The sequence below is a fragment of the Opisthocomus hoazin genome, chromosome 25 (genome assembly GCF_030867145.1).
Source record: "Opisthocomus hoazin isolate bOpiHoa1 chromosome 25, bOpiHoa1.hap1, whole genome shotgun sequence".
In the NCBI taxonomy this organism is placed as follows: Eukaryota; Metazoa; Chordata; class Aves; order Opisthocomiformes; family Opisthocomidae; genus Opisthocomus; species Opisthocomus hoazin.
In genome coordinates, this window is record NC_134438.1 from 5666339 (window position 1) to 5688682 (window position 22344).

Here is a 22344-nt window from a genome sequence, read left to right on the forward strand (position 1 = left end):
CTGGGCAGCCTGGGCCAGGGCTCCGTCACCCTCAGAGGGAAGAAGTTCTTCCTCATCTTCAGCTGGAGCTTCTTCTGCTTCAGTTTGTGCCCGTTGCCCCTTGTCCTGTCGCTGGGCACCACTGGCAAGAGTCTGGCCCCGTCCTCCTGACCCCCACCCTGCAGAGATTTAGAGGCATTTCTAAGGTCCCCTCTCAGCCTTCTCTTCTCCAGGCTGAACAAGCCCAGCTCCCTCAGCCTTTCCTCCCAGGAGAGATGCTCCAGTCCCCTCCTCATCCTCGTAGCCCTCCGCTGGACTCTCTCCAGTAGCTCCTCATCTTTCTTGAACTGGGGAGCCCAGCACTGGACACAACACTGCAGATGGGCCCTCCCCAGGGCAGAGCAGAGGAGGAGGAGAACCTCCCTGACCTGCTGCTCACACTCCTCTTGATGCACCCCAGGATCCCATTGGCATTCTTGGCACCCAGGGCACGCTGCTGGCTCATGGTCACCCTGTCGTCCCCCAGCACTCCCAGTCCCTCTCTGCAGAGCTGCTCTCCAGCAGGTCTGCCCCAGCCTGTACTGGTGCCTGGGGTTGTTCCTCCCCAGGGGCAGGACCCTCTCCTTGCCCTTGTTGAGTCTCATCAGGTTCCTCTCTGCCCAACTTTCCAGCCTGTCCAGGTCACGATGAATGGCAGCACAGCGTGCTGGTGTATCCACCACTCCTCCCAGGGTCGCTGGTGACAGTGCAGCTTGGGGCAGCGTCCTGCCGTGGGCGTAGCTGGTGCTGGCTTCACGGAGGAGAGCAGCGCAGCGGGTAGTTAGTCCTCACCCGTGGGGCGGTTGGCCGCGTCACGGTGGGTGCGAAAGGCTTCTCCCCTGCCAGGGACGTGTTCTCTGGTGGGTTTGGGGCTATGAGTGGTTTCAGCTGGGACCGCTGCTCTTCCCCGTGCTGGTGGTGGCTGTGCTGCAGAGTCTGCGTTGGGTGATGCAGTTGTTAGCGTCCCTCTCTTAAACTGGGTTTCAACTTTGATTTCGTTCTGGCTATGGATGGGAATAGTTTTTTTTGTGCAGGAAATCTTCTAGCAAAGGTAGAAAGGGATGCTGCCGAAGTTCAGGATGTTCTCTTACCCCATGCTGTCACCCAAATACTGTTGCACACTAGCCTTGCAGTTTTTTGAGTGCAGAAGACCATCCTCCGTAGGACCCATATCCTCTGTTGACCAAAACACCCGCTTATGGAGCCACTTCTTTGGCATTTATTGCCTTGTAGACTTACAGCAAGGCAAGGTGCTTGAGGGATGGCCATGGAGGAACATGGACATTGCGTGATTCCCAGTGCAGTGCGCTCTCTGTGTCAGATTCTGAAGCTTGTTGAACCCCTCTTGGCCTGGTGATGTCCAAGACACGCTGGCTGTCCACAGCTACGAGTGGTTGTAGGCCCTTGTCCTCTTGCTCAGCTGTGCCTCTGCGCGTTGACGTGGTCGTTAAGATCTGCCGCAACAGCCATGCGAGGAGGGGGGGAAGACCCAACCTGCCTGCCTTCCACGACTAGCCTGTTTTCCTTTTTCAGTTTCTGTCCTTAATTTTATCAGGAAAGACTTAACTTCTATAATTGTGTAATTGTGTGATTGAGTGCCCATTTCTGCAACTCCTTGAGCAATTTCTGGGTGACGTCGGCGGTCGCTCAGGTCTGGGTGATGATGCTTTAGCAGGCAGCTAGCTCAGCCTTCCCGGTGATTCCCGGTGGCCGACTGGACCGGTGCAGAATTCCCAGGCAGATCTCCACCTTCTGAACGCTCACGGGATGTTGGTGACCGCACCCCGGTGGGAAGCGGAGCTGGCGCCTGGAACCCAGCGTTTCCCAGTCGCCTGCTGCCGTCAGGCTGTGGTGTGGTGCCCTGTCTGCTGCGGATCCAATCGGTCACTGGTCTCTCCCCGTGCTGGCCCCGGCTGCTTGGCTCGCTCTCGTGGTTTGAGGGCTGCACTGTGGCCTCGGTGCTGCCCTGCATGGAGCCGGTCGCCATGCCAAGCGCTCGAAGGATCGCTCTCGTCAGGCACTGGTTAAAAATCTCTGCCGAAGCTTTAAGGCAATCGTTGCATGTTCAAAGCCTTGGAGTAGAACAAGGCTAATGTCCTGACAAAGATCCAAGGCAGAAAGAAAAAGGCTTTTGAAACCTAACGCTTGAGTGTTCAGGGTTGATGCTCATCACCGAGGCATTTGTAGTTTTATGGTTTTGAGTCTTCATTTTTCTGGCATGTGTGAACAACATTTTAAGGTGACCTGGACAGGCTGGAGAGTTGAGCAGAGAGGAACCTTGTGGAGTTTACCAAAGGCAAGTGCAGGGTCCTGCACCTGGGGAGGAACAACCCCAGGCACCAGGACAGGCTGGGGTGGACCTGCTGGAGAGCAGCTCTGCGGAGAGAGACCTGGGAGTGTTGGGGGACGACAGGGTGACCATGAGCCAGCAGCGTGCCCTGGCTGCCAAGAAGGCCAATGGGATCCTGGGGTGCATGAGGAGGAGTGTGGCCAGCAGGTCAGGGAGGTTCTCCTCCCCCTCTGCTCTGCCCTGGGGAGGCCCCATCTGCAGTGCTGTGTCCAGTGCTGGGCTCCCCAGTTCAAGAAAGATGAGGAGCTACTGGAGAGAGTCCAGCGGAGGGCTGCGAGGATGAGGAGGGGACTGGAGCATCTCTGCTACGAGGAGAGGCTGAGAGAGCTGGGCTTGTTCAGCTTGGAGAAGAGAAGGCTGAGAGGGGACCTTAGAAATGCTTCTAAATATCTGCAGGGTGGGGTCAGGAGGACGGGGCCAGACTCTTTCCAGTGGTGCCCAGCGACAGGACAAGGGGTAATGGGCACAAATGGAAGCAGAGGAAGCTCCAGCTGAAGATGAGGAAGAACTTCTTCCCTCTGAGGGTGACGGAGCCCTGGCCCAGGCTGCCCAGGGAGGCTGTGGAGTCTCCTTCTCTGGAGATATTCCAGCCCCGCCTGCACGCGGTGCTGTGCCCCCTGCTCTGGGTGACCCTGCTTGGGCAGGGGGTTGGGCTGGGTGACTCACAGAGGGCCCTGCCAGCCCCTGCCATGCTGGGATTCTGGGAATGACTGAATGATACCTGTAAGACTGATTCTTTCTCTGATTTTTCCATATGGGGATGTTATGAGATTCACATGGAACATAAATGCAGTGGCGTGCAGCATGACGTGCCTGTGATGTGAAGTGGGAACGCGCAGCTCGTCGGCGGTGTGCAGGCTGGGCTGGCCGGAGCCACCCGGACACAGCGCTTGCGTCGCTCGCCTCGTGTTGGGAAATCCTCCTCTGGGGCTGTTCCTGTTCCTGAGCACCTTCCAGGTCCCTTCTGGGGGGGGAAACTGTGTCTCTGCAGCCCAGGTAAGCCGGAGGCAAAGCAGCACCCTGCCTTTGGTCTGGAAGCCTCTGGAAGGGATCCTAGAGCTGGTGATACTTTGTTTTCAAAATGGCTTTCCTTAACCCGCCGGTTTTATTTCATCCAGGGGCAGCGACAGCTTCGTGTGACTTGTCCTGTAGCATCAGCTCCCCTTCCCTCCGGAGTTAAGCTGGAGTCAGCCCGTCTGCCCTCTTTTATTTGCAGATGCTGTTTTCTCTGGTGTGTGGTTAAAGTGTGAGTGTCAGCCTAAGCTGTCCTGGTTCCCGCTGGCTTTTCTGACGATAGCGGTGTCTGCCGTGGCCTGGTGGTAGGACACGGCTCCCGTCTCTGGTGTTCTTTCCCCGCTCCTGATTCCCAGCGCAGCACCCTTGCTGCATCTGAGTCTAGCTTGTTGAACCCCTCTTGGCCTGGTGATATCCAAGAGCTTCCCAGAGGTGCGCTGAAATAAAATAACTGGACAGGGGGAGATGGGACGAGCGTTAGCAGGGATGGCAGCTCGCCCTTCCTTAGAAATGCGTATACAGGAGGGTGGGGGGACGTCGGGGTTTGAATCCAGCACGATGATGTTGGAAACCAGGAGGCAAGTGGCAAAGGCGATGAGGACCCGGTAGTCCGGCTTTCCAGCAACGCGGCTGCAGAGGTTCGAGGGCTGCGGGAGGGTGCGTGGGGTGTCCGAGAGCCCTTCCCGGCGGAACCCAAACCAGGAGGGCAGCGCTGTGGAGTGTGTCTGTGTAGATGAGGGGAAGCATTCGCTTGCTAGGGCGGGGTGTTGGATAATTGTTGACAAAAGGAAGCATCTGTTTTATCAGGGAGATATCATCCATCGGGGTTCACGATGATTTGAGCAGCTCCTGCTCCGTGCTTGCGATGGCTCCCCTGACATTTTAGGGGTTGGACTCCTGACAGCTCCGCTGTGCTGTTACTTTGGCCCCTTTTCAGTCTGCCAGAGGGGAGATTGATTGGTTTTGGGTTCTGCAGGTGGGCTGTAACCACTGCCAGGCGATTGAGCGTCACTTCATAGCTGCACCTTAGCGAAAAAGAGTCCGCTCGTCTTCCCACGTCTGTAACTGAGCCCTGCAGCTTCAGGCTCTCCAAGCAAAATGTCTGGGGCTATTCCCCAGCTGTTGGAGGGGGTGTTGGAAACCCGAAGAAATTCCTGTGGATTTCAGAGTTCAGCGAGGGTTGCAGCATCATCCTGCCTCAGGAATGGTCTGGCAAAGTTTCTGCCAAACCCCTACTGAGATTTTAAGGCCGATATGGGCTGTTGCTGTAGTTACAAGCTGTGCACGGTCTCCTCTAGAGGCCAGAAATCAGAAGCGTGTCAGTCTGCTAATTTTTGTCTTCCTTGCTTGTACTTCAGTGGATGTTCCAGGCGCAACTCTTCTGTGTCTCTAGTAAGAATTTGTTTCAGTGGTGACCTGGTTTCTCTTCAGAAGTTTTCAGATGTTGCAGGGCTTTTTCTCTTAACCTGGGGGGGGAGGAAGGAATGCCTCACCTGAGGTGCAGTGTAATGCGGTTTTGTTACAGCTTTAGAAAAAAAGCACTGAAGATTGTGCCTTCTGAAGCAGTGAACTGGGTGCTCATGCCTGGAAGACATCGGTAGTCTTTGACCTAACTTCCTTGTTTCCCGAGCGGGATGAATGAAGAAATAATTGGTTTAAAAGCAAACATTTTATCCAGCGTGTAGTTGCGTAGACCTGTAACGCCCGGGCTGTGTGTTGTAGCTTGCTTGTTGCTCGCTTCCCTGCAGTCTCCAGCGCGGGGACGTGCCGAGTGCCTTGGCTTCCCATCTCCTGCTCTACAGGAAAGCCTCCAGCTTCCGTAGGGAAGTGGTTGGGTGATAATTTCCCCCCTTTGTATGCATCGCTCTCCCAGGGCCAGTACTAACGTGGCTGGAAAGCTGCTCCGGTTCCCTTCCCTCTCCCTCCCCGCTCCCGCAGGCAAAGGGATCTGGCTGCAGGGCTTCGCGCCGGGCTTGCCACCCTTGGAGGAGAAGGGGGTTCAGTGCTGGCCGATGGTGCCCGCCTCTTGGGGTGTTTTTTGAGTGCTTGGGGTGAGCTCTGGGGGAGCTGCGGTGCCCCCCGGCTCGGGCTGGTTTCTGGAGGGGAGGGTTGCTGCGTGACGGACGTGTCGGAGAAGGAGGACTTCGCTGAATTCTCACAGAACATGCGTCGGTCAAGTGGGACAAGCCACTACAGCAAAGAGCAGCAAATGCTTTGTGGCAGATGAGCCGCTCTTCGCATCTAGGGTGTGCAGGCAGAGCTGTGGGATAAATGGGTTCCTTGCTGCTAATTTGGGAAAAGAGAAGTTAAGGCTTCTGAAACAATTTTTCCACGGAGTTACGACACCCCGGTTTGGGTCAGCCTGGGTTTCTTGTGATGTAACGTGATCCCTGTGTAGCTGTGCGAACTGGAGCGAGAAGGAAAGTGTCGCTTTTCCTTTTACAGCGAGAAACATCCCAGTAATGCTCTGACTTTCCTATTTTTTGAATCCAGTAACATACAGTGTCATATTTCAGGATTTTTGAACCCTTTCTAGGTCCTCATCCAGTCCCTGCCTGCAATCCCAGAGGCTGGGTGCTTTGCCCACAGAATCTGTAAGAATTTCAACGTAACTCCATCCACTTGCACTTGTTCTCTTAATTTCTAATGCAAAGCATCGGTTTTCTGTAGGCTGGAGCAGTGTTTCAGTAGCATTTAAATTCCTGCTCTTCCACACCCCCCCTTCCCCGTTAAAGGTAATGGACTGATGGCGTAAGCCCCACTGTGAGTGCAACCACCGTGCATCAGGGGAAACGAAGCTGCGTGACAGCAGGGAGCAAAGGGTGTGGGTGAAAAGCTGTTTGAGTGTGGATCTCTCTGTGCAAACCCTTGCAGCCCCTCCAGTGAGTAGGAACGAGGAGAAGAGCAGCTCGCACGGCGCGTCCGTTTGCAAATGTGTAGAGAAGTTTCAAGCATCAAAGAACAGAAGTGAGAGCTGGAGACGCTGAAGCGAGGGCTGGAGAGTAAAATGCAAATGATTGTGGACCTTGTCTGGGCAGGGGGGTAAGAGAAGAGCAAAGCACAGGCCCAAAGCGAGAGAGGCCCTGCAGAAGCCTGGTGCTGTGAGGGAGGAGGCAACACAGGTATCTCAGAATAGACCAGGGCAGAGTGAATGCTGCCTTTTTTGTTTTCCTGAGCAGTTGAGATGAGATGGTGCCTGGTGCTGGCCGCCTCGTCACGAGCAGCTGCCGCCCCAGCAGGAGCTGCTGGCAAATGATTGCGGAGCTGGAGGGCAGGCGTTCCTAAGTGACTGTTTAATGAGGTGCCTTGCCTGGATGGCTCTTGCAGGAGCAGAGAGCCAGGCTGGGAGACGACGTGGAACATCAAGAAAAACTCCTTTAGGAATAAGGTCCCAGAGGAGGTGACTTGGCCATGCCCTTGGCGCTGTGACTGCCATAAGTGTGCGCTCTAGGAGCCGGCTCGGGGCTGTGTGTCGGTAAGGAGAGAGGTTTAGAGGGTGTGGGTCACTGTTTCCTACCTCTGCTGGTCCCTTAGGAATAATGGGGTGAGTGACCCCGGAGAGCGTGGATTGCTGCTCCTTTAAGCTGCCACTGAAATGCATAGGGGCTGGAAATGAGAAGGGAAGGAGTTAACTGAATAAGGTTTGAGTTAGTGTTGTATAACCAACTTGGCTGTGTTGTCATGGCATAATTGTATCTGATATTGTTTTGTCAGTCAAGTGACAGGTAGTACAAGTTCAGCATCGCCTGCTGCAGCAGCAGATTATTTTAAGATAATTCAGGGAGGAAATGACAGCAAATATGATGACGAGAAAGAAAAGCCAGAGAGGTGATGTTCAAAAGTCTCTTCTGAATTCCCGCTGGTGGGGCTGCAGGCTGAACACCGCTGTTTTGGGCCACCAAAGTCCTCATTTCACAGCACTCTAATATGGGGAATGTGGAGGATGGCCGTGGAAAATAAAAATGAGATTCTGTGTTCCTCCCGGGATGGAAGTGCTGAGTCTACAGAGCGTTAACATTTTCGCATCTGGCCACAAACGCTGCCATGCCGAGCGCCTGAGAAGCCGTATCAGGAGCACCCAGATATTCCCCAGCCCTGCTTGCTGCCAGCTCTGTTCGGATCCGTGCCAGCCGGAGGAGAGGCGCAGACATCTTGGCAGCCGGAGAAGAGGGGACAACAAAAGCAAACCCGCCTGCTGAAGGGAGGGAGGCTTCCTGCGAGCTGCTGGCTTCGGACGGAGTCTGCGGTGCTTCAGGCCCCGGCGTTTGCTTGGGTGGAAGGTGTTAACTGCAACTCCTGAGCAGATTGTGGCGGATTTGGCTTAAAATGTGCTTCATTTTTCTTCCCTGTTAATGCTTCTTGAATGGCTTTGAAGGTGGAATCTCGCTGTTATTGCTTCCTCTACTTGAGGCTGAACTGACAACAGCTTTTCTTTAAGGCTTGAGGGAAGGAGAAAAAAAAATGAATTGCCTTACGCTTAGGAATAATTTGAAAGTTGAATTTCTTTGGTTTCCAGATGTTTAACTTTGCAGCCTAGAAAGATTTTATCCTGTGAGGCTCTAGTCTGGTAACCCCTCAGCCCAAGCTGAAGGCTAACCGATTTAAATCGCACTGCGTGCCCTGTCTTGGAAGCGGTCAGCGGGGCAGCTGTTAGCGGTGCGGTCCCTCGAGGGGGATGTTGAGACAGCTCGACTCGGGGCAGTATCTCAGCACCTAAAGGCGTCGGTGCTCCGAGGTGTTTCCTGGCTGTGGCACCCCCGGGAGCTGTGCAGGAGAGGCACTGGGTACCAGTTTGTTGAACACCAGCAGCTTGTTGCCTCTCTTTTCTCTTGGGTAAAACGGATCCACAGAAGCAGAAATCCTTGTCCGGCCGCCCTGCCGATGGAGATGTGACCCTGGGACACCTGCAAATGGGTATAACCAGTTAAAGCACCATTTGACCTGAGTTTCCTCCCATTTGGCAGCCTGAGAACCTACTGTGAAAGTGCTTGTCCTACTGTGAAAGCTCTCGCTGTGTGAAGAGGCCGATTTGCATCCGCTCTGTTCAGCCACCAAGAGCTGTGAAAAGATTTGGCCGCTTGTTTGGCTTGAAGCTGCCAAAGTGGAAATAGGAAACACACCTGCAGCTTGAAAATAACCTTGTCTGATGCTGGGGAAACTTTCTGTTGTAATTTAGTACAGTGGTGGATCCTCAGGAATCCTGGGCAGCGCCTGGGAACTGACCGGGATGAGCCTGGGAGTGGAAACAGGAGTGCCGGGCTGTCAGGGCTGCGCTGGCCGCCCTCGGGGCTGGCTGCAGCGACAGGCCTGGGCTCGGCTTGGCACGACGCGTCCGCCGCTGGTGAATGAGCTGCTTGGGTCTGGCTGTTGTGCAGCTGGTCGGAAGGCGGCAGTTGTGTTTGCTCCTTCCCAGCCACCGCTGTGGCCTGCACCTTAACGCTCCTGCTGACGCTTTTAATTCCCTTATCAGCCAAAAGGGCTTTACTGGTAATATTGGAAAGAACCTGAAGGAATGTGAAATAAGCAGGCCAAAAGGTGTGCAAAATTCCAAGGAAGGGAACAATTTATGCCTATCGCAAACACAAACCCTACAAAGCGACCGCTGATCTTCAGGGGCTTGGTTTCTTGGTTCCTCTCCCTGTCTGATGTGAAGTTGTGAGACAAAGTGCTTTTTGAAGAGTGCCGCTGCTGTCACGCCCTCTTCGTGGTGCTGTTCCTAGGAGCTGGCCTTCCCGAGGCTTCAAGGATGCGAGGATGAAACTGGAATGCGGCGTTGTCCTCTCTGGGTGTCGTGGGCGGCTCAGGAAGCCCGTTTCTGGAAGCTGTGCTTCCCAAAGGTCCCACCACCAAGCTGTTCTGCTTTTTTTTTTTTTTTTTTTCCCCCTGGAGAAGTATGCCACAGCCCAGTTCTCACAGCCTGACATTCCTGAAATCTGGTCCTTTTTTTTCTCCTGTTAGTCTGATATTCTAAATATGATTTTTCTCTTCCAACAAAGCTCGCTTTGCTTGTAGCACCGCCATTCTGGGTTAGCACACTGGTGCCTTGCTGCTAGAAGCGAGCGGGAGCTTGGGTCTTGTGGCCCATCCAGGCTCTCTTGAGTTACGCATCCAAACCCAGGCAGGCTCCACTGCATTCCTCTGCCTTCAGCAGACCCAGCTCTGCAGCTCCCAGTGAGCTGAGGAGCCCCGATGCCGGCGGCTGGTCCGGCTCGTTTGCAGGGAGCTCCCGGTGTGGCGGTCACACGAGGCCTGCTGTAGGTGACCCTGCTTCGGCAGGAGGGTTGGACTAGATGACCCACAGAGGTCCCTTCCAACCCCTACTATTCTGTGATTCTGTAGCGTGGTCCAGGCCCCGCGCTGCTGCTGTCGCCGGTGCCGCCACGTGTGCGTCGGTCATGCCTCACGGCTGGGACAGGCAGCGCAGCTCGGTGAACTGCGATAACGTGAGGGTTTTGAATCCCGGAGTAGGCGTCTGCTGCGCCGAGCTGTGCAAGCGTGCCAGCTGCTGCACGGGTGTGCAAAGGTGGGTGCTGCCTCGTGCCGGAGGGTTTGCAAGCGCTCTGTGGTTCAAGAGCAAAAGTTGTGCGAAACAGAGTGACGAGCTGTGGTTTTGCAGACAGAGAGGGGTAACGCAGCCCCCCAGGTCTGCAGAGGTTTGGCCAGCCGGCTTTATCTGCCTTGCTTTGAAGGAAGGTCCAAGTGCCACAGCCTGCAGGTCTGATACTTCAACTGGAAATCATCCCGTGGCAAAGGCTCAGCTCCAGGCTAAACCTGTGGGTCTCTTTATCCTGAGTTTCCCAGAATAATAACCCTTGCATTGCAGGAAATGGCAGAGAATGGAGCTCGTTAATCAGTTACTGTTTGCATTCTGTGGGCGGATGTGCATGGGCGTGCCACGGTGAGGATCCCGGAGCTGCCTGGTGGCTGTGGGAACCCGTGTTCGTGGCAGGAGGGTTGGAGTAGGAACCCAGCTCCCTGGTCTTCCTGCTGCTGATTCACAGGCGCCCGAGTTGCCCCTTCAAGTCTAGACAGGTATCGTCTTTGCATTTTGCCAGAGCTGTTTCAGAGGCATCTACCTCAGGAATGGTACCGGTGTGCTCACCGCTACGCTGTGATGATGGATGGTGGGAGTGCACCTAGGCTTTCCACTGTGGAAGAAACTTGCATTAGTTTGAGTCATTGTGGGCAACATTTGGCTGACTTTGTGCCAAGTGGAGAAGGGAGCTTGCGATATCCATTTTGGTGTTCCTGCTCTGACGTACGAACATGTTTCTAGGCTTTAATGTCGCAAGCTGCTTCACCTGGATCCGCAGCAGTGACCTGCGTATGCTGTTGAGCTCTGTTCTGGGGCAGCTTCCCTGCTGCTGTGTAGCACCCAAGATTGCTTCCTGATTAGATGTTCCTTGGGAAAATACTCAGGGATCTGTGATTGCATCCCTGTGGTTATTCAAGGCTAGTGCTTTTGCCTTGCCCAGCTCGGTAACAGTGGGTGGCAGCTGATGACGTGGGTGCCCTTAGCTGTAGGGCTGCCTTGGGCTGTAGTTACCGAGCTGGGAGAGGGGGATGGCGGATGGGCTGTTGGATAAATCCTCATCCCGGTTCTTCACGCCCGCCTCCCACGCGGCTAGCCTCGGCGATCGGGAAATTCAGAAACTCTAGGGTTTTTTTAGCAGACGAATGCATAGCGAGCATCAGCATCTGTAAATAAAACCTGTGAAGGACGTGCCCGTGGATGCTCCCTTCGGTGATGCCTCCCAAGGGGCTGAGAGAGCTGCTCTGGAGCTCTGTTAGCAGCACCTTACTCTGGACCCCATCGACTTCTGCGAGGAAACCGGGAAGAATACATTCCGCTTTTCCTTTTTAATTTCACGTGGTTGCTAACTGGACTCTTCTTGGTGCTTTTCAGGTGCTGGAGAGTCTGGGAAAAGCACCATTGTGAAGCAGATGAAGTAAGTGAGAGCGGAGGCGTGTAAACTGCCTTTTTGTGCAAGATGAAAAAAAGGCTTCTGTGGTGCCCTTCTGGTTTGGCTTGGGAATGATGGCCTGGTTTCCTTCCAGGATTATTCATGAGGATGGCTACTCGGAAGAAGAATGCAAACAATATAAAGTGGTTGTCTACAGCAATACAATCCAGTCCATCATCGCAATCATAAGAGCCATGGGAAGGCTAAAGATAGACTTTGGGGAAGTTGCCAGAGCGGTAAGCATTTCACTTATTTCCCTTAGTCTGAGCCTGTGCTGTGAATTGTGCTAATGAATCCTGGAAATTCAGTCCGTGATGCTCACAGTGGAAATATGTCTCTTACAAGATACAAGAGCGAAAGACCTTGCATAAACTGTGTGTATTACCAGTACAAAGTGCCAAGTATTGTGCTGAGGTTATGGATAAGAACCTTTGGTAGTCTGAATGCTCAAAATAAGAAGTAATCCCCAAATCTTTAAGCTATTTGAATTTTTAATGAAATTCTCACTTTTGGTTTAAACTGCTTGACATCAGTGTTTTTTCACACCATTGAGCCAGTTAGTTTCTAAGCTAGACCAAATAAATTTTAATCATTTTCACTACTTGTAGTTGTCCTCTTAGTTTTGGGGGGGTTTGATGCCCTTCCAGTTCTGCTGGTTCCTTGGGCTGCTGCTAGCATTCAACACTTCAAGATGGCAGAAGCCGAAGTCAGGAATTCTTGACCCCTGGGGTGGTGGTGGGAGCACCGGGGCTCCAAAAAATGTGTAGGAGAAAGGAGTTGTGTCTACTGGCATGGGGCAGGGGCTGCACAGCCTGTGACTCTGGCTAGCTGGCACTAACTCATTGTGCTTACAGTAGCACACTGAGTGAAGTAACCTACTCCATTTCTTTGTGCTGCAACCACAGATACTTTAAACTTACGATGTAAAGCATCCTGGCTGAAGGGCATACCTCCGTCTGCCTGTTAACCTAGGCTGCTGTTCAGCTGCTGCTCCAGATCCGCCCTGGCATTCCCCTCTGCCTTTCCTCTGTGCTTGTCGAAGCCGGGTGGTGATCTCAGCCTGGCTGATGTAGCTGGAAGGAGGAAGATGGTAAAATCCAAGTTCTTGTCTCAGTTGACCTGCCCAGGCTTAGCTGGCTTTGCAAAAGCAGAACAAGAACCGAGTGCCAAGAGTTTTCTCATGTCCCAATCCACCCTGAAGGGCAAACAGCTTGCCTCAGTTTCCTAGGAAATGACCAAGGATAACCAAACTGACTGCCTGGCAGCAAAGTGCAGCAGTGACCTGTCAGCGTAGCACCATGCCCAGAAGTGCTGTACCTGCAGAGACTCCTAATGGAGGTCCACCACTGTGCTGTGGCAGTTCAGACCTTCATTAAGTTAATTTAGGTGCCCGTTGCTTGTGCTGGGGAGGTAGCCTTTGGAGCAGGATGCCCACTTGACTCTTGCCCGAGGTTGGGTACACGCTGGGCAGTGTGGTTGGGGCTCAAGTGAGAGGAGCCGATGCTGGGAGGAGACAGTCTGAAGTTGAGAACTTGCTGGGATAGTGAAAGGTCTCTTGTATCTCCTGCAAGGATGCTGGCAGGTCTGATGATGGCAGAAATAAACATCAGTGTGGGATGTAGGTCAGCCTGTTTCTTCACTTTCAAAATCTGCTTGTTAACTTGTAGAAGAGTGAGGTCTTGCACTAAGACTTCTGAGAAGAACTTTTCCTGCTCTCGGGCAAGCACTCAAATCCTGATCAGTCCGTCCCATCTCTTGATGAAATGCTTGATTGCGAAATCGGTCTCCCTTATCTCTGACAGCTGTTGCAGCAGACGGCAAGTCCTCGATGCTTTAAACCTGTAATTGTCCAAAACTTGCTGCTTTTGATATTGAATTTTCACTTGTTGCCATACTGTAAGACACTATAAGAGAGGTTTTCCAGTTCAGAACCTATTATTTATAGCTTAGTTCATTAGTCTATAGTAGCAGACAGACATCCTTCCCTTTCCTTTGAAATGCTCCGCCAGGTTACTGAAATCTCGTGTTCCGGATGTGAATGCTGCCTGTCACTTCGGAGCGGTGATCCCAAGCAGAACTTGCCTTTCCACTGCAGGAGAAAAATCACTTGATCATCTAGGGGGGCACAAGAGTGGATAGACAGCGTGCAGGAGGGGACCACAATTCCTCACAGCGCTTGCTGCAGCCCCTGGGATCGTTATTGATGTTAAGCCTCGCTGTAATTTGTAAAGGTACAAATGGGTGTGGAGATCCTCACTTGTTCTGGTTTCCCCTCTCGCTGCAGGACGATGCCCGTCAGTTGTTCGTGTTAGCCGGAAGCGCAGAGGAAGGCGTGATGACCGCCGAGCTAGCTGGCGTGATCAAGCGGTTGTGGAGGGACGCTGGCGTTCAGGCCTGCTTCAGCAGATCGAGAGAATATCAGCTGAACGACTCTGCATCGTAGTAAGAAACCGTTACCAGCTTCGGGGCTCTTCACAGCTGACCAAGAGGTGGTCTACAGGGGCTGGTGGGACTGGAGGCGGGGTGGTGAGGGTCCCCTTCTGAGGGGACGGACAGAAACCCTGGTCTAACTGGTTTACACGGGGCTGGGCTCACAAGTTGACTTGGCGCTTTAGCTCGTCAGTCAGCTTTACTGTTTGTCTTCCCTGCGTGTAGTGTTGGGGAAAACCCTGTCCCTTGCGTTGTGCCGCGGTGAATTTGCCTGGTTTTGGCGGAAGAAAACTCCGCAGCTCGCGTTAAGATGGCTTGTCGCAGTAGGTGGCAGCTGTGTCACCTTCGTTATCCTCACAGAAGGGAGTAGCACTGCCTGACACCGAGCTTCTGGTGAAACTACCAGATTTGTGATGAGCACCAGTAGTGGGGTAGTGGTGTCCCCCAGGGGTCAGTACTGGGCTCAGTCTTGTTCAACTTCTTCATCAATGACCTGGATGAAGAGTTAGAATGTACCCTCAGCCAGTTTGCTGGTGACACCAAACTGGGAGGAGTGGTGGATGTGCCGGCAGGCTGTGCTGCCATTCAGCGTGACCTGGACAGGCTGGAGAGCTGGGCAGAGAGGAACCTGATGAGGTTCAACAAGGGCAAGGGCAGGGTCCTGCACCTGGGGAGGAACAACCCCAGGCACCAGTACAGGCTGGGGCTGACCTGCTGGAGAGGGACTGGGAGTGCTGGGGGATGACAGGGTGACCATGAGCCAGCAGCGTGCCCTGGGTGCCAAGAAGGCCAATGGCATCCTGGGGTGCATGAGGAGGAGTGTGGGCAGCAGGTCAAGGGAGGTTCTCTTCCTCCTCTGCTCTGCCCTGGGGAGGCCCATCTGCAGTGCTGTGTCCAGTGCTGGGCTCCCCAGTTCAAGAAAGATGAGGAGCTACTGGAGAGAGTCCAGCGGAAGGCTGCGAGGATGAGGAGGGGACTGGAGCATCTCTCCTACGAGGAGAGGCTGAGGGAGCTGGGCTTGTTCAGCCTGGAGAGGAGAAGGCTGAGAGGGGACCTTAGAAATGCCCATAAATATCTGCAGGGTGGGTGTCAGGAGGATGGGGCCAGACTCTTTCAAGTGGTGCCCAGCGACAGGACAAGGGGCAATGGGCACAAACTGAAGCCGAGGAAGCTCCAGCTGAAGATGAGGAAGAACTTCTTCCCTCTGAGGGTGACGGAGCCCTGGCCCAGGCTGCCCAAGGAGGCTGTGGAGTCTCCTTCTCTGGAGATATTCCAGCCCCGCCTGGCCGCGGTGCTGTGCAGCCTGCTCTGGGTGACCCTGCTTGGGCAGGGGGCTGGGCTGGGTGACCCACAGAGGTCCCTGCCAACCCCTGCCGTGCTGGGACTCTGGGATATTGGCAGCTCAGTACTCAGAGTCGTTCCCTGTAACAGCTCTCCCTAGACTTCTGTTCCTGTGCCTGACACCGCGCGGGCAGTGCTGCGGGCCAGCTATAAACCTGCTTATTGTTCTGTTTCTAAAATGCACGCAAGTGCTCAACAACTGGAAAGTTATGACTGGATAAATAGGCTGCTGCTGGCTGGTTAATGAGAATTTTGACTAAATGCCTCGTCTGTTTCCAAGAGGCAGGTTAGTACAGGGAGGGGAAACAATTTCTTTTAATGAGCAAAACAGTTGTTGCTTTTTTCTTTTTTTTTTGAAGTCATGTGCTTGGTCTCTCCAGAACAAATATTTGAAACTGAAAGGATGATTTTGGGGCTGAGTGTGCCTCCTGATGTCCAGCTGAAAACTTGCTGCAATTTGCCCAAGCTCTAAGCCTTCAAAAAATTCGTTTGGGAGTGCTTTATAAAGAGACTTCAGATGTATCGCAGCTCAATTGCCTGCAGGCTCTGTGTACACAGAGCGTGTTTTAGCTTGAAAATAAGGAAGAATTTTTCTAAATTTGTAACACCTTGGCAGGCTATCGTGGGTTGAGATCAAGGGAAGGGAGTTGACAACAGGAGGCTTTCTCAGATTCATGTGCGCTTTTACGGCATGCAGGGAGGAAGCTTCAGCTTCAAAGGCAGAAAAAAGGGTCGATGAGGAGGGGGATGGATGAGGGAATAACTCAGTGAGGAGATGTGGAGAAGGGAAGGAAAGCTTAAGGATTCCTTGAGCAGAGGATTTAGGGCAGAAAGTGCAAGTGGTTGAGTGGAGCGTTGGGAGGAATCTAAAGATGGGGAACCTTGACTTTGTGGGCTTGATGGTCAGCTTTGAAAGAGGAGGAGAATGGTTGCGGGCTGGAGAAAACGGGGCAGAAAGGGGTCAGAAACAGCAGGCTGGGGGGAGAAGGCGTAACTCTGCTCCTGAGGTGACCGCTTGATCCGCCTGCCCTCCAGAGACTGCGTTGCGCAGGGTTATTTCCCTTCCTGGGTGTCTGCAACCCACTGGTGCCCAGCTGCGGGTCCTGGTGCGCGTCGGCGCAGCTGCCGTGACGCGCTGCTGTCGGGGCTGGTGGCAGGTCTGCGTGGCAGAGACGCTGCAGCCCGGCCGTCACCCACGGGGCCTTGTTCCGCTGACTGCGCCAGAGAACTCTTTGCTTCCTGCCCTCAGACCGCAGGAAGCCGCGCGAACGCAGCGTTGTTCTGAAGCAGTAGCCAAGCAACTCGGCAGTTAGGAAACGCTGCGAGCGGGTTCCTTCAGCACAGGGCACAACCGCGCCGTTAAAACCCCTGCGGGACCCCCGCCTCGCCGGGGTGCAGAAGGAGCGGCCCAGATGAGCCTGCAGTCAGGATTTTTTTTCTCTCCTCCGCTCAGCACGTGGCTCCTGACCTGCCTTATCTCCCGGTGTTACCCCCTCAGTTCCCTTGTTCGTGCTCAGAGGATGGATGGCTCGCGGTCCCTGCTTGTGGCCGTGGTCACGTAGCTCCGAGCTGTTGTGCCCAATTCTCTTGGGGGAGTTTCACTTCCCTGCTGCTTTCAGTATCTCCTGCAAACGGGACCGAAACTTCAGGGTGAGCAGCCTTTAAATGCACGCCCCGTTTGAGATGACTGAATTTCAGCTGGAAAACCGGTATTGTGCCCAGTTTCAAGCCCAGTTCTGGCTGCCTGGGTGCTTCTCCTCACCTCCAGATCAGATCTCGGGGACTCTCAGATGCCCAGAAGGGCAGGGGGGAGAAGAGGAACATATGAGCAATTGCTTATGAAAATTAGGTGGCATTGAGAACAAGAGCGCGGTGGCAGGGAGCCAAGGCTTTCAGGGCAGCATCCAATTGTTCCAAAAAAACCTTTTCTTCCTGCTGTTTTCTGCCTCGCTGAGCGCTTCCCCTGGCGCGGGCAGGGATGCTGCCCGTCGGAGAGCTGCCCCGGCACGCCAGCGGGAGGAGAGGCGGCAGCCAGAAGGACGGCGCATCGTAATCCGTATGCAGCGGCGGGGGGTGAGCTCCCCAAGATAACCACTTGTGATGTGAATCCCAATGAGCTGTCCTGGAATCATAGTGTGTTTTGCATGTTTTCTTTATTTTTGAAGAACAGTTGAGGAACGCTTGATCCAAACTGTGGATGTCCAAGCACGCATGTAAACACTCAGCATCTTCCCAGGCACGGTCTGATAGTGTCTCTGTAGCAGCTGCCCTCCTCCTTTGGTGTGAGATTTCAAACCTCTGTGTTTTTACTTGCCTCGTTGCAACTTCCCCGTTCTTCTTTACCGATGACGTGAGCAAAGGGCGCTGTAGCTCACCACTCCCATCTCGGGTCGGCGCCGGGGGGAAGCGTTTCGGACCTGCGGACGCGATTCCTGGTGTAACGGCTACAAAGGTGTTTGGGTTTGGCCTGGATAAATGCCAGGTGCCCACCAAAACCGCTCCATCGCTCCCCCTCCTCACCTGGGGAGAGGAAATGTGACGGAAGGCTCGCGGGTCGAGACAAGGACAGGGAGAGAGATGATACTGTCACGGACAGAACAGACTGAACCTGGGAGAAAAGGGAGTTTAGTTCAGCACCAATCAAATCAGAGTAGGATAGTGAGAAAATAAATCCAGATCTTAAAACACCTTCCCCCCACCCCTCCCTTCTTCCCAGGCTCAGCTTCACTCCCGTTTCTCTCCTTCCTCCTCCCGAGCAGCGCAGGGGGATGGGGAATGGGGGTTACGGTCAGCTCATCACCTATCGTCTCTGCTGCTCCTTCCTCCTCAGGGGAGGGCTCCTCACACTCTGCCCCTGCTCCAGCGGAAGGTCCTCTCACGGGAGGCTTCTCCATGGACTTCTCCAATGTGAGTCCTTCCCACGGGGTGCAGTTCTTCAGGAACAGGCTGCTCCAGCGTGGGTCCCCACGGGGTCACCAGCCTTGCCAGCAAACCTGCTCCGGCGTGGGCTTCTCTCTCCATGGGTCCGCAGGTCCTGCCAGGAGACTGCTCCGGCGTGGGCTCCCCGTGGGGTCACAGCTTCCTTCAGGCATCCCCCTGCTCCAGCGTGGGGTCCATTCCATGGGCCGCAGGTGGAGATCTGCTCCACCGTGGACCTCCATGGGCTGCAGGGGCACAGCCTGCCTCACCATGGTCTTCATCACGAGCTGCAAGGGAAGAGTCTCTGCTCCGACATCTCGAGCACCTCCTCCCCCTCCTTCACCAACCTTGGTATCTGCAGAGTTTTCTCTCACATCGTCTCACTGCTGTTCCACCCAGAGGTTTTTCCCTTCCCTTTCTTAAATACGTGATCCCAGAGGCGCTGCCACCGGCGCCGAGTGGCTTGGCCCTGGGCAGCTGTGGGTCGGTCTCAGAGCCGGCTGGCACTGGGTCTGTCAGACCTGGGGGAAGCTTCTCACAGCAGCCACCCCTACAGCCCCCCGCTACCCAAACCTTGCCACGCAGACCCAGAAGAAGAGCCAAGCCCCTGTTGGGTGCTGCAGCTGCGCGGGTGCTGCGGTGTGCGGCTGCAGGTCCCTCTGCCTGGTGCGTGGGAATGTCAGCAAGCAGCTAACGCTGTAAAACGGTTTAGTTGCTGATTTCGCCACTTTTTCCTAAGTTGATGCAGACACCAGTCGGCAGATACTGCCGGTAATTATCTGCAGTCTCTCAGGCAATTAGCATAGCTTCTGATCAGCCGTGCTCTGTTCTGGCGTATCTTGTCTTGTTCCCAAGTGGCAGTTTTGGCCTGAATTCCCTGACATGATTCTGGATAAAACCTAGATTATTTCTGTGTGGTTTTTTTTCCTCCTCTTTGCTCCCAAGCACTGGCTTGCAGGGCATTGTCCTCCCGTTTGTGTCCCAGTGCTCTCTGGTGATTCCCCTCCAGCAGCACTGCCTGGGGATCCCCGCTCGAGTTTTCGAAGGGAGCTCTTTCACCTGTGGGTCTGTCTGAGCTGCTCTAGGCGAGCGTGCACACTGAGAAACGTAATGCACAACATCCCCTTTTCCTGGAGCTCCTGCTCTGTTTCCCTGTTTTCTTCTTTGGCTTAAGCTACCAAAATCCAGCTGAACGCGAGGGGAGAGAGGACGCAGCCTTCTGCAAAGGAAGCGCGTTTCGGAAATGTAGGTTTCTCCGGATCTTCACCCGTTTTCTTCTTGCTGCAGGAAGACTTGGCTAGAGGTGATTAATTCTTATGAGCTGTCAGCCTATGTAGGGAGAGCACCCTTTGCCTTTTCGGACTGGCACAGGGGCTTCTGACAGCGTTCCTTAAAAGCCTGGTGTCTGGTGGCTGCGAATATCGACCTGTGTGGGTACCAGACCTGCACCTCTGCCCTCCTGCCTCCCCTCCCTGGCGAGGGCTGGCTGCTCTGCCTTGGGGCGCGACGGTGGCAGCCCCCCCTTCCCAGAGCTCGGGCTGTGCACAGCCATTCATAAGAAATGCTTTGTATGAAGCTTTCAGAGCCATTTGTGGCCTTGAAAGCATCCTTTCCAGCGCTAAAAGCAAACATGACTGAATGGTTGGGAAAAATACCAGTCCAGGGTTGATGTGAGCGTGTGGAGGAGGGGCACTCTGTTATCTTCACCCAGTGAAAGCTGTCAGCTGTGGAACATCGCGCTGCGGCGGTCAGCCTGCCTTGGAGCAGGCCGAGCGTGAGATGGGACGGCACTGAAGCTGGCGGGGGCTCCGGAGCCTGGCGTGTGCGGGCACTGAGCCCATGCCAGCCTGGCACAGGGCGTCCTGGGAGGCCTTGGAGCGTCGCTAAGGCACACACGAGCTATGCTATAGGCTTTTGGTCAGCTTTTTTTTTTTTAGTACTCGAGCCCTCATTTTAAGGATGAAAGAAGAAGGGAAACGAAACTGTCTTTTTGCCAGCTTGTATTTTGCAAGGTGGTGTTGAAGCCTGAGAAGTGGTTGGCTCTGTAAACACCAGGAATCCAAGGTGGGGAACAAGCCTTGCAACTTCAGCGTATGAAGGAAGCCCGGTGGCGAAGGAGACTGCGGAAAGGGGTTCAAACTGTGTGGGATGTGGGAAGATTCAGTAAGGTATACGTTTGCAGTTCCCAAAACAATATTTGTGAGAAGCATCTTTAAACTTGGAGACAGACTGTGGCAGGCTGTGGGTTAGGAGTTGCTCAAAACCATGAGTCTCAATCCATGCTTTTCCTCTTCCCCCCCCCCCCCCCCCCAAGTTCCAGTAAATCTGTATGTGGTAGCGAGAAACAAGCGGCTGTCTGCGCAGGCTGGGCTCTGCAGCCTGGTTTATTGGGTGGGCAGGCTGCCACCTCCTCCTCCTCCTCCTCAGCGTGAGCCACCTCCAGCAAGGCTCGGGTAGGGCTGGAGGAGGCTGTGTGCCCCTGTGCTTGGGCAGCTCTTCTGCTGCCGAGAGGTCCCCCGCGCTGGAGCTTCCACCTGCTTAGGCGTTTCTACGGGATCTGGTATTTACTGGCCCTGGAGCCTCCCTGGAATTAATCTGGCAAGGCTTATTTTTTAAGGCAGCTTGCAGGTAGAGCACTGCTTCATCTGACACACCTTGCTCCCCACGTGGCACTTTGCAGTTCGTTTGGTGGGAGCTGCCTGACTCCGTTCGCTTCTCCTGGCTGCCTAAAAAGCCTGAAGTAGGAGTTACACCAATTTCACTGCCCAAACTTCTGACGCTGAAAGCTGGTGATGAGGAGCGGATGCTTTGCAGCTCCAACTTGCAGATTTAGCACTTCAGGGCAGCTGTGCGACCTGCATCACAGCCAGGCTGTTGGGAGTCTCTGGGTCAGTTCTTGGGTCGTGCTTCCACCAGCTTTTGAATCACCGTATCGCAGCCAGACTCATACTGGTAGGAAAAGGGAGGGGGAAGAAATCCAGGTGTGTTATTTCCTAATAGATGCCTAATGAAGGTAAATGCCTTCCTAATTCTGTTTTACTGAGCTGAAACTAAAGCTAATCCCAAGTGTGAGTTTTGGGTGCTGTGTTTCTGGGCTGTGTTTCTGGGCGAAGAGCAGCTCACAAACCCGTCACGCCGCGGGGAATGAGAGGGGAATGAGAGGAGTTGGCCCTTTCTGGGCTAAACCCGCTTGCAGATAGCAGCTCTTCGCGAAAAGCCCCGCGGGGCCGGGCGCGCACGGGCAGGAGGCTGGCAGGTAGGCTGGGTTCTTCTGGGGTTCGGGAACTAGGTCAGCACTCTGCAAATGCGCTGGGAGCCCTGGCCAGAGGAGATGCTGAAGCTGACGGAGGAGAGGGATGTCGCTTGGTGCATTGCCTGCTCGGTGACGAAGGCGAGTGGGAATTTGGGGTTCCTGGCACAGCTTTCCGGTGCCTGGGAAGGAATGATTCCTGGCTGGCAACGGAGCTGTGATGATGCTTGGCTGGAAGGGCAGGGTTTGTTACGCCAGCGTAGAGCTGTTGTAGTACTAAAACCTCACAGTTGCACAGTACTGTATTGATTAAAAACCGCTCTCGATGAAGACGTGGCCATAGCTGTTAGGGAGAACGCTGCTGGCAGCGTGGCTGAACGCTTGCCTCCAGTCCCTTCCCAGCGGAGCTGGAGCAATCCTCATCTCCTTTGTGGAAGCAGGAGGCTGTTGCCTTCCCCTTAACAGGAAAAATGAGCTCGGAGGTGTTGCTGGCAGGAGCGGGATTTCTGACACTGCTGGAAATGATGGATGCCTCTCACTGATGTGCACCACGGCTGGACTTCAAAGGCAACCTGCTGTGGCTGGAGTTAGTCGGGGTCTCGACGGGCGCGTTGCCTTGGCGCTGCCGAGAAATGGCTTCCTCCGGCGGCCGTGCCTCGGGGAGCCGGCGAGCGTGGTGGCAGCTTGCTGTTGCTCAAGGAGGTGATGGAGTCTGTTCTGGGGGCGGTTCTTGATGCTTAATGCTTTCCTCCTGGTGCACTTGATGTACCCTCGCCCTTTAAAAACGAGCCGCTGGATTTATTGCCTTGTGCTTTGATGTGGAAGACCTTGACTACTTTGAATTGCCCCAAGAGATACCAGTCTTGGCGTGGCTTCTGCATCGCAGCGCTTCGTATCGGGCCTCGCTCCCCGGCTAGCTGAACTCTACCCAGGCCAAGCTGCAAGGTCGTATGGGGGGGAGGGGTTAAAAAAAACAACCAACAACCCACAAAATCAGCCCCTGGGGTAGACCCAAGAGGGTTTGTTCGCTGTGTGTTCGAGGTCTGTACTACGTGAAG

At 54.4% G+C, this 22344-nt stretch overlaps 1 protein-coding gene across 1 annotated transcript in view; it reads left to right on the top strand.

Annotated features, from left to right (window-relative positions):
• Window positions 1-22344, top strand: part of GNAI3 (G protein subunit alpha i3) — a 36687-nt gene that overhangs the window by 8483 nt on the left and 5860 nt on the right. Inside the window, exons 2-4 of the mRNA XM_075442809.1 lie at window positions 11289-11331; window positions 11441-11582; window positions 13631-13788. Of these exons, the coding sequence (XP_075298924.1) occupies window positions 11289-11331; window positions 11441-11582; window positions 13631-13788 (343 nt within the window). The remainder of the gene's footprint in view (window positions 1-11288; window positions 11332-11440; window positions 11583-13630; window positions 13789-22344) is intronic.